This window comes from Sarcophilus harrisii, chromosome 1, assembly GCF_902635505.1.
Source record: "Sarcophilus harrisii chromosome 1, mSarHar1.11, whole genome shotgun sequence".
Classification (NCBI taxonomy): Eukaryota; Metazoa; Chordata; class Mammalia; order Dasyuromorphia; family Dasyuridae; genus Sarcophilus; species Sarcophilus harrisii.
This window is the reverse complement of record NC_045426.1, coordinates 650,969,021-650,982,008: the sequence shown is the minus strand read 5'-3', so window position 1 is coordinate 650,982,008 and position 12,988 is coordinate 650,969,021. Positions and strand designations below refer to the sequence as shown.

The window sequence follows — 12,988 nt, the reverse complement described above, 5'->3', positions numbered from 1 at the left end:
GCTAAGTGAAATGAGCAGAACCAGGAGATCATTATATACCTCAACAATGATACTGTATAAGGATGTATTCTGATGGAAGTGGATTTCTTCAACAAAGAGAAGATCTAATTCAGTTCCAGTTGATCAGTGATGGACAGAAGCAGCTACACCCAGAGAAGGAACACTGGGAAATGAGTGTAAACTGTTTTCATTTTTGTTTTTCTTCCCAGGTTATTTTTACCTTCTGAATCCAATTCTCCCTGTGCAACAAGAGAACTGTTCGGTTCTGCACACATATATTGTATCTAGGATATACTATAACATGTTTAACATGTATAAGACTGCTTGCCATTTAGGGAAGGGGGGGGGAAGGAGGGAAGGGAAAAGTCAGAACAGAAATGAGTGCAAGGGATAATGTAAAAAATTACCCAGGCATATGGTCTGTCAATAAAAAATTATAATAAAAAATATATCATCACATCAAAGTCAATTTATACTCACAATCTCTGTCTATTACCCCCTCTAACTGCCCAAATAGGGATGCAGTTTTCAAGAATTACAGATATCATCTTCCCATGTAGGGATGTAAACCGTATAGTCTTAGTGAAAAACATGAGTTGTTTCTTTTTCTTCACCTTTTTGTGCTTCTCTCGAGTCTTGTATTTGAAGACTGAATGATGTTTTCAGCTCTGGTCTTTTCATCAGGAAAGTCTAAAAGACTTTATCCATCTTTTCCCTAGAAAGATTATGCTCAATTTTCTGGATAGTTGGTTCTTGGTTGTAATTCCAACTCTTTTTGCCTTCTGGAATCTCCTATTTCAAGCCCTTAGATTCTTTAATGCAGAAGTTGCTAAGTCTTATATAATCTTGACTGGCTTTTTTTGTTTGAATTGTTTTTATTTTTTAATTGTTTGAATTTATTTTGAATTGCTTTTTTCTGTTTTTTTTCAACATTTTCTCTTTGACCTGACAGTTCTGGAATTTGGCTACAATATTTCTTGGAGTTTTCATTTTGAGATTTCTTTCAGGAGGTGATTGGTGGATTTATTTCAATAACTATCATACCCTCTGGTTCTAGGATTTCCAAGACAGTTTTCCTTGACAATTTCTTGAAAGATGGTATTCAGGCTCTTCCTTTGATAATGACTTTTAGGCGTGCCAATAATTCTTAAATTCTCTCTTTTGAATCTACCAGGTCAGTTGATTTTTCACTGAGCCATTTTACAATTTCTTCTATTTTTTCAATTTTTTCTATTTTGTTTGATTGCTTCTTGATGTCTGAGAGAGTCATTAGCTTCTAATTGCACAGTTCTCATTTTTAAGGAATTATTTTCTTCAGTTAGCTTTTGTACTCTTTCTTCCATTTTGTCAGTTCTCCTTTTCAGGGAGTTGTTTTCTTCAGTGAATTTTTTTTTTTATTTGATCAATTCTATTTTTTTTCTTCACTTAATTTTTGGGCTTCCTCTTTAAACTCAAGGCATCCTTGGGCTGGTTTTCCCCCCATAATTTTCTTCTGTAATTCTAATTGCTTTTTCCAATTTTTCTTCTCCTCTTACTTGATTTATAAACCCTTTTTGAGATGTTCCAAGAGGACTTTAAGGGCTTGAGACCAATTCATATTCCCTTTGAAACTTCAAATGCAGGCATTTCAACATTATTGCCCTTGTGTGAGTTTTTGTTTTGATCTTCCCTATCACTACAGTAGCTTTCCATGGTTAGGGATCTTTTTTGTTTTTTTGCTCATTTGAAAAAATGAGCTCTGCTCCTGGGCCACAGGAGACTGTCCCAAGCTTTTTGTTCTGGGGGTCAGGGACATGGTCCTGGTTTCCATGACAAGGCCTTAGGTTCTTGTGGCTTATTTGTGGGGTTGGGCTGGCCTAGTCTAGTCATTCCTGTTGTGCTGGCATCCTTGGGCTGGTAATTTGCCTTATGGTCTGGATTGGCAGTCTCATAACTGACCTGTTGTGCCACTAGCCTACTGAGCCAGAATTTTGATAACTTGGTTGCTGATCTATGCTGTGGCTAAGAGCCGCCAGCTGACTTGACTGGATGCTATCTGCACTGAACTTCATTGGAAACACATTTTCTGAAATCCTTTTAATTTATCTTAAACTGGAAAATTATTTCACAAACTGGAAAGATATGAAATGATGCAAAGTGAAATGAGCAAAATCCGGAGAACATTGTACATAGGTCATTAGGTCAAACCTCCTGATTTTAAAGATGAGAAGATGCATTTTTTTTTTCCCTTTTTGATTTGATTTTTCTTATGCAGCAAGATAATTGTATAAATGTATATACATATATTGGATTTAACGTATATTTTTACCATGTTTAACATATATTGGATTACTTGCCAGCTAGGGAAGGGGATAAGAAAAGAGGGGGGAATTAGAGCACAAAGTTTTGCAAGGGTTAATGTTGAAAAACTATCCATGCATATATTTTGAAAATAAAAAGCTTTAATTTTAAAAAATTGTCACAAGGAAAAAAAAGATGAGAATATGGAGACTAAGATTGATACATAAATCCATACATAGTTTGTTGTTATTCAGTCATTTCAACCATGTTCTGACTCTTTATGAGCCCATTTGGGTTTTCTTGGCACAGGTGCTGGAGTGCTTTGCCATTTCCTTCTCTAGCTCATTATATAGAGGGGTAAATTCTGGCAAATAGGGTGAAATGAATTCTTAAGGTCACATAGTCAATAAATATCTACAAATGAATGTGAAGTCAGGTCTTTCTAACTTCAGACTTGGTCTTCTATCCATTATACTGTATAGTTAGTAATAAAACCTAAGTTTCAATCAGGTCTTCTGAATCCAAGTCAAGGAGTCTTACTACTTCTGTCTAAGCTAACTCCCACCATGAACTTCTCTTCCTTCCAAACCAAGCTCCATAGTCATCAAAAGCTAATTGGAGATGGAGCCAGCTCTCTGTCAGTGAAAAAGTATTGTGATTTTAAGGTTGCATTAAGAGATGCAAATAGTCTAGGACTAGAGAAGAAAGGAAGGATTTGTTAAGGATTCATTTGTATTTATCTGTGCTAAGCATAAATAAGGCATTGTGCCAAGTGCTTTTCCAAACATCTCAGTCCTCAAAACCCCCTTAGTGGGTAGGTTTTATTCTCATTTTACAGTTGAAGAAAGTGTGGCAAGGAGATATTAGGTGACTGACTTACCCAGGATCACACAGCTAGCAAGTATCTAAGGTTACATTAGGACTCAAGTCTTCCTGACTCCAGGCCTAGAGCTCTATGGTCCATCTAATGGCTCAAAGTACACAGGTTTTCCTTGATCAAACAATATCTGGCATATTGTAGTCAGTTCTGGCTGCTCATTGGTTGGCTGAATCTTGATGTTCCCCTACCTTCCCCACCAAATTCTTGCTCCTTGCCATCCATACACTTATCAGAACTTTATGTCTCTGAACACTGTTGTTATTTGTGGAGTGAATGAATAGATGAATGGATGATCTGATCCCCCCGACATATACATGGTCCTGTGAGAGTAGAGAACTCCTCAACCCTTGAGACCTCACAAGAAACAGTGTAGAACTCCCTATGCTGAGGTTTTTGTTGTGACAGTATATACTATATTATCTGGCATACAGAAGGCACTTAATAAATGCTTATTGATGACTTGATGGCTATAAGATGATGCTTTTCTATCTTTTCCTAGGCTTGATCTGTCTCACTTCCAGGATAAGGACACAAACAAATAAAGGTAAGTTGTTTCCTTCAACTAGGAATTAGAGGTTGGTGGAATAATTAGGGCTGGGGAGTGTAGAAAAAGATAGCAATCTCTAGGAAGTTCATTGATAGTGAATAGTTCCCCAGGCCCCTTGCTAAGCTTCTAATTATCCTTCTACTCTGGAATGAAGTGAAACACTTTGGAGTTATCCATGATATGAGACAATATCCAGATTCACAGTTGGAAGACACTTAATCTGGTCTATGGGATTAGAATTTCTTCTACAATATTCCTGGCAAATATCTATCTGACATCTTTTTGAAGAATTCCTCTGATCAGGAACTCACTAATTCACAAAGCAGACTCATCCACTTTGGGGTATCTCTCTCATTGTTACTAATTTATTTCTTTTCATAGAAATTGACTTTGTATGTGACTCACATTATTCCTAATTTTTTCCCTTCTCTTTTGGTTTTACCTTTCCTGCATGGCAATGCTTCTCCAATTAGACAGTGATTTTGTTGACCTCTAAATTTTTTCTTTCTTAATTGCATAAGCTAATTTTTGTATGGTTTGAACTCACCATTTTGATCACTCTGTTCTAGAAATGTTTTTGTTCATCATTAAAAGAATTAAAGAAAGTGGAAATGAGGTAAATCTTTCTTTGAAAGATCAAAGAAAGGAGATAAGGCTTTTATTCAATTCTTTGGCTCAATGTACTCCCCCTTTAAAAAAATCTCTAAAACAAAGCCTGGGCATGATTCATGTCTAGGGATTTTCTCAAAGGGATTTCCTAAAAGGGACTGAACAGAGATTCTTCTAGGAAAATTACTAAATGAGTAGAGTAATGGATAATAGATATAGGACAATTATCTATTTCTTCCACCAGAAAGAGATGCTTAAAATGCAAAAGATTCATAAGAACTCACTGACAAATATGTAAAATAGGAAAAAGCAATTACTATTATACTTTACTGGAGGTAGAAAGGAATCTTTCAGGATTGCTGAACCCACTATATTTGAGCATCAAGTCCAAGTCAAAGTCTTTATCTCCTTGTCAAACAGGCATGACTCATTCCTCTGGCAAGAGTCATCTTTTCTACTGAGAAGGATTTAGTTTCAGAGAATACTTCCTGCTGGGCAACTAACATTCAATTAAATGACTGTATCATTTGAGCTCATGATTAAACCAATATTAGAAACACTCATCTCTCAGGATTAATATCTATACATTTGTACTCACAGAAAGAAACATAGAATAGAGAAGGCAATTGAAACAGTCTCAGGCTGACAAGGCAAGCACATGTACTCACTGCCACAGACCTGTAGTTGCTATTGGGAAGGATGTGAGAACAGAATGTATTGCCAATCCACATATTTAGAAAGAGAGAAGAGATTGAAAGCATACCTTGTGTATTTTTTTCTTTTTTTTGCTGAGGCCATTGGGGTTAAGTGACTTGCCCAGGGTCACACAGTTAGGAAGTGTTAAGTGTCTGAAATCAGATTTGAACTCAGGTCCTCCTGACTTCAGGACTGGTGCTCTATCCACTGCACCATCTAGCTGCCCCACCTTGTGTATTTCTTTAAAGCCAACTAAGTGGACACTCTTCTGACCCAGTAACCAGTCATTTGCAAAAGAGGAAAATGGGGAACCCATCTGGATCATCTGGTCGTATATGCCCTTTAAGAAGTGGGGAGAACACACCAGGCACCGGAAGTAGCCCCATAGCATGACCAGCTCCTGGGGAAGGGCTGTAATACAACCCCTTACAAACAGGCTTGGTAGGCTTTAAATGATTCTAGAACATAATCATCAAATTGGAATTGTAATGAAAATAATTATTAATAATTAATAATATAAGCACACCAACACATCAATATTATATTAATAAAACCATATCAATATCAATAACTAATATGACAACATGACATGATATTCATATATTAATAACTTTAAAAAGATGGAGCCAGAGCATACATGTTACTGGATGTGGCCTAAAAGTATGACTGGTTCCTGGGGAAGGGCTTCAATACAAACATCTTCTTAGAGATAAGAATTAGAAGGGATTCTTCAAATTGGACTACAATTCCATTGATGGCTTTTATGGTTCTGAAATTCTGGGCTTATGTGAAGTAAATGAAAGTGAATTTGATGAGGGAAAGGACATTGACAATTGGAAGGATCAACTATGATTTCTCAGAGGAAGGGATCTCTGAGCTGAAGGAATCTGAGTATTCTAAGAATCACAGGTGAGGAAGGGATGATGTATTCCATACATGGGACTTGTGATTCATTATTATTGCCACACAATTTTTTTATGAAAGCTTTTTATTCTCAAAACATTTGCATGGATAATTTTTCAACATTGACCTTAGCAAAACCTTGTGCTCCAAATTTTCCCCTCCTTCCCTTCACTCCCATCCCTAAATGGCAAGTAATCCAATATATGTTAAACATGTTAAATATATATGTTAAACGCAATACATGCATATATAGCTATACAATTATCTTTCTGAACAAGAAAAATCAGATGAAAAAGAAAAAAATGAGAAAGAAAACAAAATGCAAGCAAACAACAGCAAAAAAGTAAAAATGCTATATTGTGATCCACTCAGTTCTCACAGTCCTCTCTCTGTCACACTTAAATGTGGAGAGCCCCACGTAACCTACCTGCATCTGAGTGTCTCATGGGTTTCCTGGATCTAGGCCCTCCACCTTTTTCCAACATCCAGCAACTGTCTAGACCCCATAACCTGCCCTAATAATTCAAGGTACACAGATACAGGAAAGGGTTACTACTGTTCCTGTAATCCTGGATTTGCACTGGCCTCTGGAGAGCAAATCTTCACTGACCCAAATGAGAAATGTGAAGGTGAGAGATAGTGGAACTAGGAGTGGGGGTAGGTGGGAGTGGGTGCAGACTCTTGGATAACCTAACCTAGATTTATCATGTGGACAAGTCAAGAGACATTGAGGGTCCATGGGCAGAAACCTGCTCCTAAGAGAGACAGACAGGGGCTGGTAGTTGACACAGGATTGTCTGCGGACAAGTTAAGTCAAAAGACATTTATTAAGTATTCACTATGGGCCACGAATAATACTAAGTGCTGGGGATGCCAAAAAAAGAGAAGAAAAAATGTGGTCTCTGGTCCACAAGAAGCTCACAATCTAATGGGAGAGACAGCAGCTAAGTAAATAAATGTATAGAGAGAGCAGAGTATCTCATATGGGAAGGACTTCTGGATGTGCAAAAAGGGGAAATCTTGTAGAGGAGCTGAGTCTTGGGAAGGAGACATTAGATGGAGATGAGGAAGGAGAACATTCTAGGTACTGAGAACAGCTGGGAAGAAGCAGAGAATTGGGAGAGCAAGTGCCTTGCATTAAGAAGCTAGTATCAGTAGATACTCGAGGGAGAATAAAGAATAAGAAAATTGGAAAGTTAAGAAGAGTCCAGGTTGAGAAGGGCTTTAAAAGTCAGATCTAATTTTCTTAGTCCAGAAACTTTAAGGCAGAAAGATACTCTGATTGGCTTAGTAGCAGTTGCTAACTCTGGAAGAGTGCCTAAGAGATGAAGAAAGAGAAATGGTCAGGGATTTCAAGGTCTTTCAGGGTCTAGGGAAGAAGAATTTGAATTGTTCTGATTGGTCTTAGAAGGAAAAACTAGAAACAATGAGTGAGGCAGGCAGAGGGAAAGGTGCAAAGGCAAATTTCAGCTCAGTCTAAGGAGCTATCCAGCACTGAAGCAGGCTCTTGAAGAGTCCCCGAGTTCCCCATCATTTGAGGTCTTCCAGGAGATCCTGGTGATCACTTATTAGAGAAGACCTCTTGCTCTGGTCTGTGTCAGACTAGTTGACCTCTAAGGTCTACTCCAACTCAGAGAGAGACTCAGGCTCTGGATTTCCTTCTTGGTGCCTTAGAAGAATACTAACTTTTCTGTGGATACTTTGATTTTCATATGCAACAATAAGCCCAGCTGTCTTGGTGTAGATAGTTCTTTTGACCAAATTTACCTTCTGTCTTGATGTGGTTGCATTGTCCCCAGATCTCCATCCTTTGGATCCCAATTCAAATTGGACTAACATCTAGGCTGATACAACTCTACCTGTAGTGCCAGCTTCATCTTCAGAAAATCTATGAAGGTGCAGGAGAAACTGAGACATTATTCTTGGATTCATTTATTTATTCTGCAGAAGGACAAACAACATTAACAATTGAGTAGAATAGTGATTCGAGTACTGGACTTGGAGTCAAGAAGACCAGAATTCAAATTCTGCTTTAAACACTTAATTAGCTATGTGACAATGAATATAACCTCTTTCAGCCTCAGTCTATCCGGGAATAAAAATAATACCTACTTGACAGAATTAATGTAAGGGCCAAATAAAATAATGCATATTTAGTACTTTGCAGACTTGAAAGTGCTCTATAAATGCAAACTTTTATTATTATTTATTTACTTTTTTGCATCAATTCTGTTGTGGGGAGGTTGGAGAGGTGAGTTTTGGGCAAAGTGTCTACTTTCCATCATCTTATTGTTCATGTGACACAGAAGTGTAATACTATCATCCATCATCTAAATGTTTATTTCCTAAGTACCAACAATGTGACTTATAGTAGGGCCTTAGAGACCATACAAACAAGTGTGAGATACAATTTTCATACAGAAAGAGATTTCAATCTAGTTGGAGATATCATAGTATTAATTTCAACATAATTGTAAGGACGTGATAAGAATTGTGAGGGTTTATATAGCACTTATTATTTGAAAAGCACTTTGTAAATACTATCTCATTTGATTCTCACAACAACCCTGGGAGGTAAGTGCTGTTATTGTCTCCATATTACATATGAGGAAACAGAGGCAGAGAGAAGTTAAATTACTTGTCCAGAGTCACACAATTAGCAAGTGCCTGAAGCAAGATTTGAGTTTCAGGTGTTTCTGACTTCTAAATTCAATACCCAGTCCACTATTACACCCAGCTGCCTATAGTATTAACAATACCAGTAGTTGGGGCTGAGGCAGAATGATGTGGTTCTAAGAAGAGCACTGGATTTAGGAGCAGAAGACCTGTGTCGTCCTAGGTGCTGTTACTTATAACCTGGCTGACTTCATGCAATTCTCTTAACATATCTTAGCCTCAGTTTCCTTATTTGTAGATAACAAATGAACACCTGTAAAAGGATAGATCCAAATACATAATAGGCAGTGCTGCCTGCATATGGGGAGCTCTTATAGATTAATTCAGGCTGAAGGCACATAGAAGATCTATGATGGACACATCCTAGACTCTCCCTGTGGTTAGTTTTCAGTCACTGATTCTCATCCATTGGTAACTCTTCTCAATCTAAGCAATCAATAATACTCACACCTCAAATTTGTGGTTAAATAGTCAATTTAATTAAATTTGTAAATTTATAGTTTTAAAAAAAATAAAGCACTGAGTGGATGAAGGGACCATTAAAACCCAAGACTTGGAGAACACATTGGAACCCTTGCCTGACAACTAGTTCCAGGTAGGCATTGTCCCACTATTTCCCTGCTTTTCAGGGCCATTCACACACATGTCCTTTATATCCATTTGGGCTCATTCCTTATGCTCCCTACCTAGTAAGTCTCAGAATTCTGGTGGGTCTCCCTGGCGCAAGTCTCTATCCTAATTCATTCTCCACTCAACTATCAAAGTGATATACCTAGATCACAGATCTGATCATGTCTGCCTTCCAGCTCAATAAATTACAATGTCTTCTTTCCACCTCCAGGATCAAATATAAAATGTTCCATTTGGTTTTCAAAGTCCTTCATAATCTTCTCCCCCTTCCAGTTTTCTTACTCTTTATACTCTATACGTATACTCTGTACGTATTCTTCAAGCCACTGATACTGACCTTGCTTGTCCTAGCAGAAGACACTCAATTTCTAGACTCAGAGCATTTCACTGACTCTCTCCTATACCTGGAAGGCACTTTCTTCTCTTTTCCTGCCTTCCCTAGCTTCCCTCAAGTCCCAGATAAAATTTCACCTTCTACAGGAAGCCTTCTCCAATCCTCCTAAATTACAGCAACTTCCTTCTTTGAATGATTTCCTGTTTATCCTCTATATAGCTGGTCTGTTCACATTTGTTTTGCACGTTGTCTTCCTGATTAGACTGTGAGCTCCCTATGGGAAGAGAGTATCTTTTTTTTTTTTCTATCTTCAGTGTTTAGTACAGTACCTGGAACATAATAAGCATTTAATCAATATTTATTGACTCACTGAGGGGTTACATTGTAGTACTCATACTCCAGCTGTTGTATAATCCTTCTTTCTATATTCTAGATCAGGATAAGTGTGCAGATTCCACAGTGTGCCCACCATATTCCATCTGTATCAATACCCCAGGAAGCTACAGATGTAACTGCAAACCTGGTTTTGTAATGATGAAAAGTAACAGAATGGAGTGCCAAGGTAAGGAGGGGTGGAGGGGATTCCTATAAAATGTAAGCCCAGTTTTAATAACATAAGATCTGGAAATGAAAGAATTTGAAACTGGCTCTAATTAGATGGTTCCTAAATTCTTCTCTGTCTCTGTCTCTGTCTTTGAGTTTTCTATATGGATCACATCTTTTTCTTGCCTTCACATCCCAGGTGACTCTTATTGGTGGCATCTTGTGAATTCTGCACAAAAGAGTAATTCAGTGCACTAAAAAATTCCTCAAGGATTTTTTATCTTTTATTTGTCAGATACCCACAAAGTACTTAAATTTTTATATTAATATAACAATAGTAATATCCTTTATCCTTCCTTTTTGCATCATGATTGGTTCATCTCTTTTCACACATTCTCCATCCTTCCATTGTTCATAGGGTCACTTGTAAAATGAATTCCTCTAAAATTGGGAAGTTCCATGATTGGCAGTCATATTGTATCACCAAGGGAATAGAAGTATAAAAGCTATGGGCCTTCGTGGCAGTGAACATCAAGAGAGCAGTATGGGACAAGAGGAAGAAGGCTGGATTTGGAATCAGGAGTCTTCAATTCTTTTGCTTTTTAAAGTTTTAAAAATTAATCTAATTTTAAAAAAGACTAGATTCCCCTATCTCACTCAGTTGATGTTTGAAATCACTCTCACTATTGACTGGCCCAGCAACTTTGACATTCTTTATTTCTCACTTAATCTCATTTGTCCCTCCTTAGTCAATCTGGTAGCCCCTCCTTCTGGGGACTCAATATATTGGTGCTGGACTTAGTGCGGACCCTCTCTCTTCTTCTCTCCCTGCAGCTCAGAATTGCTGAGCTCAAGATCCACTACCTCAACCTCTTTGGCATTTGGGATTATAGATCTGGGCTACTAAACCCAGCTGTCCTGAATTCTAATCCCTGCTCTGACACTTATATGTGTGTTCCTGTGTCTCATTTTTCTCAGCTATAAAATGAAGGAGTTGTATTCATTGACTTCTAAGGTCTTTTCAAGTTTTAAATCTATAATCCTAGGATCATTGAAAATGCTGCACTATTTCTCCAAAGGTTCTCCTCTCCTGTTCAGTTACATAGCTAGTTCAAGGTTAAATGTACTGATAGACTAACTCCAAGGTTATCCCTCTATTCATGATCAGACTGCTTTTTTAATTTATAAAATGTGCATTCTTGATTCACTTTGCTTTTTCCAGTGTGGATGATTATGTTTAATTCTTTTAAATGATCATGGGTGTTATTGAGAAAATTCTGTAATATTGGAAAACAAAACTCCACTGTCAACAGAATGAACAATCAGCTAGGATTGAATTTGTTTGGTTTGCAGTTTTAGCTGAACTTTTCCTGACCACATTTGGGGGTTTTTCAGTAAAGTTACTAGAGTGGTTTGCCATTTCCTTCTCTGGCTCAATTTTTTTTCAGATGAATAAATGGAAACAACTGATTGATTTAACTCTTAATAAAGCCATTTGCTTAAGTGGCATAGCAATTACTAGATATAAAGCAGCCTCCCCCTTCAAAAACCTGTAGTACAGTCTTTGACAAATACATGCCATGTCCATGGAGATAGAGGGCATGATCTTGAAGTGCAGTGGCTAGAAGGTATATGTTTTTGTAATAAAACTGCCATGGGCAATTCACAAGTCAGGGGCCTCTACATTCATACTGTATGGGTACCTCAGCTGGCCTTGTCTTCATCTTCAATGGACTCTCTGGGCTTGCCCCTTGATGAGCCCAGCCCAGCTTGAATCTTTGACTGAGGCTCTGCTGTGTTCTTCTAGAAAGATCTTTGGCTCAGGTCTGTTTAAGGCCTAGATTCTGAGGGTTATCAATTATCTGAAGATCACTTGGTAGTTAAGGTGCCAGATATTATGGTTTTTTTTTTTTCAATTAAATTGCCAAGTGTTCAACCACTACAGCAGAGATCTCAATCCTGATGGACTGGCCACCTACTCTGTGGGCAAAAGAGATTTGCAGTAGCTTGAAAGGAAAATGAGAAATGCAGATTTAGAGACATCTCCACTCCAAATGTTCCTGTGCACTATCTGTGCTCAATGTGTGGTAGAGCCTTCCAAGCTCCTATTTGTCTGAGCAGTCACAATTGGACACGTTGTACTTGGACTCCACTCTAGTGAGGTTATTTGGGTCCTTTTAAGATAAAGGACAGTGACCAATCAACTACCACTTACTAGGTTGGACATGGGAGAATTAAAGTTTAGTCTTTTCACTTGACAACTCCTCCTGCTTTAGGGCTTAGTGACAGAGCTCCCCCTAACTTGGGGGAGTCACCCAGAACCTTTCCCCTGTCTTCATCTCTGCAGGCTAGACCATAACCAGGCAATGACCATTTGTCTGATAATCACTAATTTCTCTAAGATTCAATGTTCCCACTAAAACACAAAACAAAACAAAACAAAACAAGCAATTAACAACTCCAAGGTTTTCCTATTAGTGAATGCAAAAGAAGGATTTCAGAAAAGGTACAAAGATGATCTATGTCCTTGAGGCAAATCTTTCTCTGTCTCTTTCTCTCTCTATCTCTGTCTGTCTGAGATTTTCTTTGTGTCTCTGTCTCTCTCTGTGTCTCTCTCTCTATGTCTCTGTCTCTGTCTCTGTCTCTGTCTCTCTGTCTCTCTCTCTCTCTCTTTCTTCCCCCACTCCCTCAAAAAAAAAAAAAGTTCCTCAAAACCTCACATCCTGTAAAATGTATGGAAATGATTTATACCACAAAGAGCCTAACTCTTTAGTCAATTCTAAATATAGTATAAGTAAGGAGGCAGTTTTACTTCTTTGTAATTTGCCTTTATGACCTGTTAATTTGCTGAAGTCTTAAAGGGCACAGATTTACTTAAGAAAAAAAACTT

The 12,988-nt window shown here is 37.9% G+C and overlaps 1 protein-coding gene across 4 annotated transcripts in view; it reads left to right on the top strand.

Moving 5' to 3' along the window:
- Positions 1-12,988, top strand: part of LOC105749625 (adhesion G protein-coupled receptor E1) — a 76,075-nt gene that overhangs the window by 10,057 nt on the left and 53,030 nt on the right. For all 4 annotated transcript variants that reach the window (XM_031947721.1, XM_031947720.1, XM_031947719.1 and 1 more), the window contains exons 2-3: positions 3,660-3,704; positions 9,989-10,117. In XM_031947721.1, the coding sequence (XP_031803581.1) occupies positions 3,660-3,704; positions 9,989-10,117 (174 nt within the window). The remainder of the gene's footprint in view (positions 1-3,659; positions 3,705-9,988; positions 10,118-12,988) is intronic.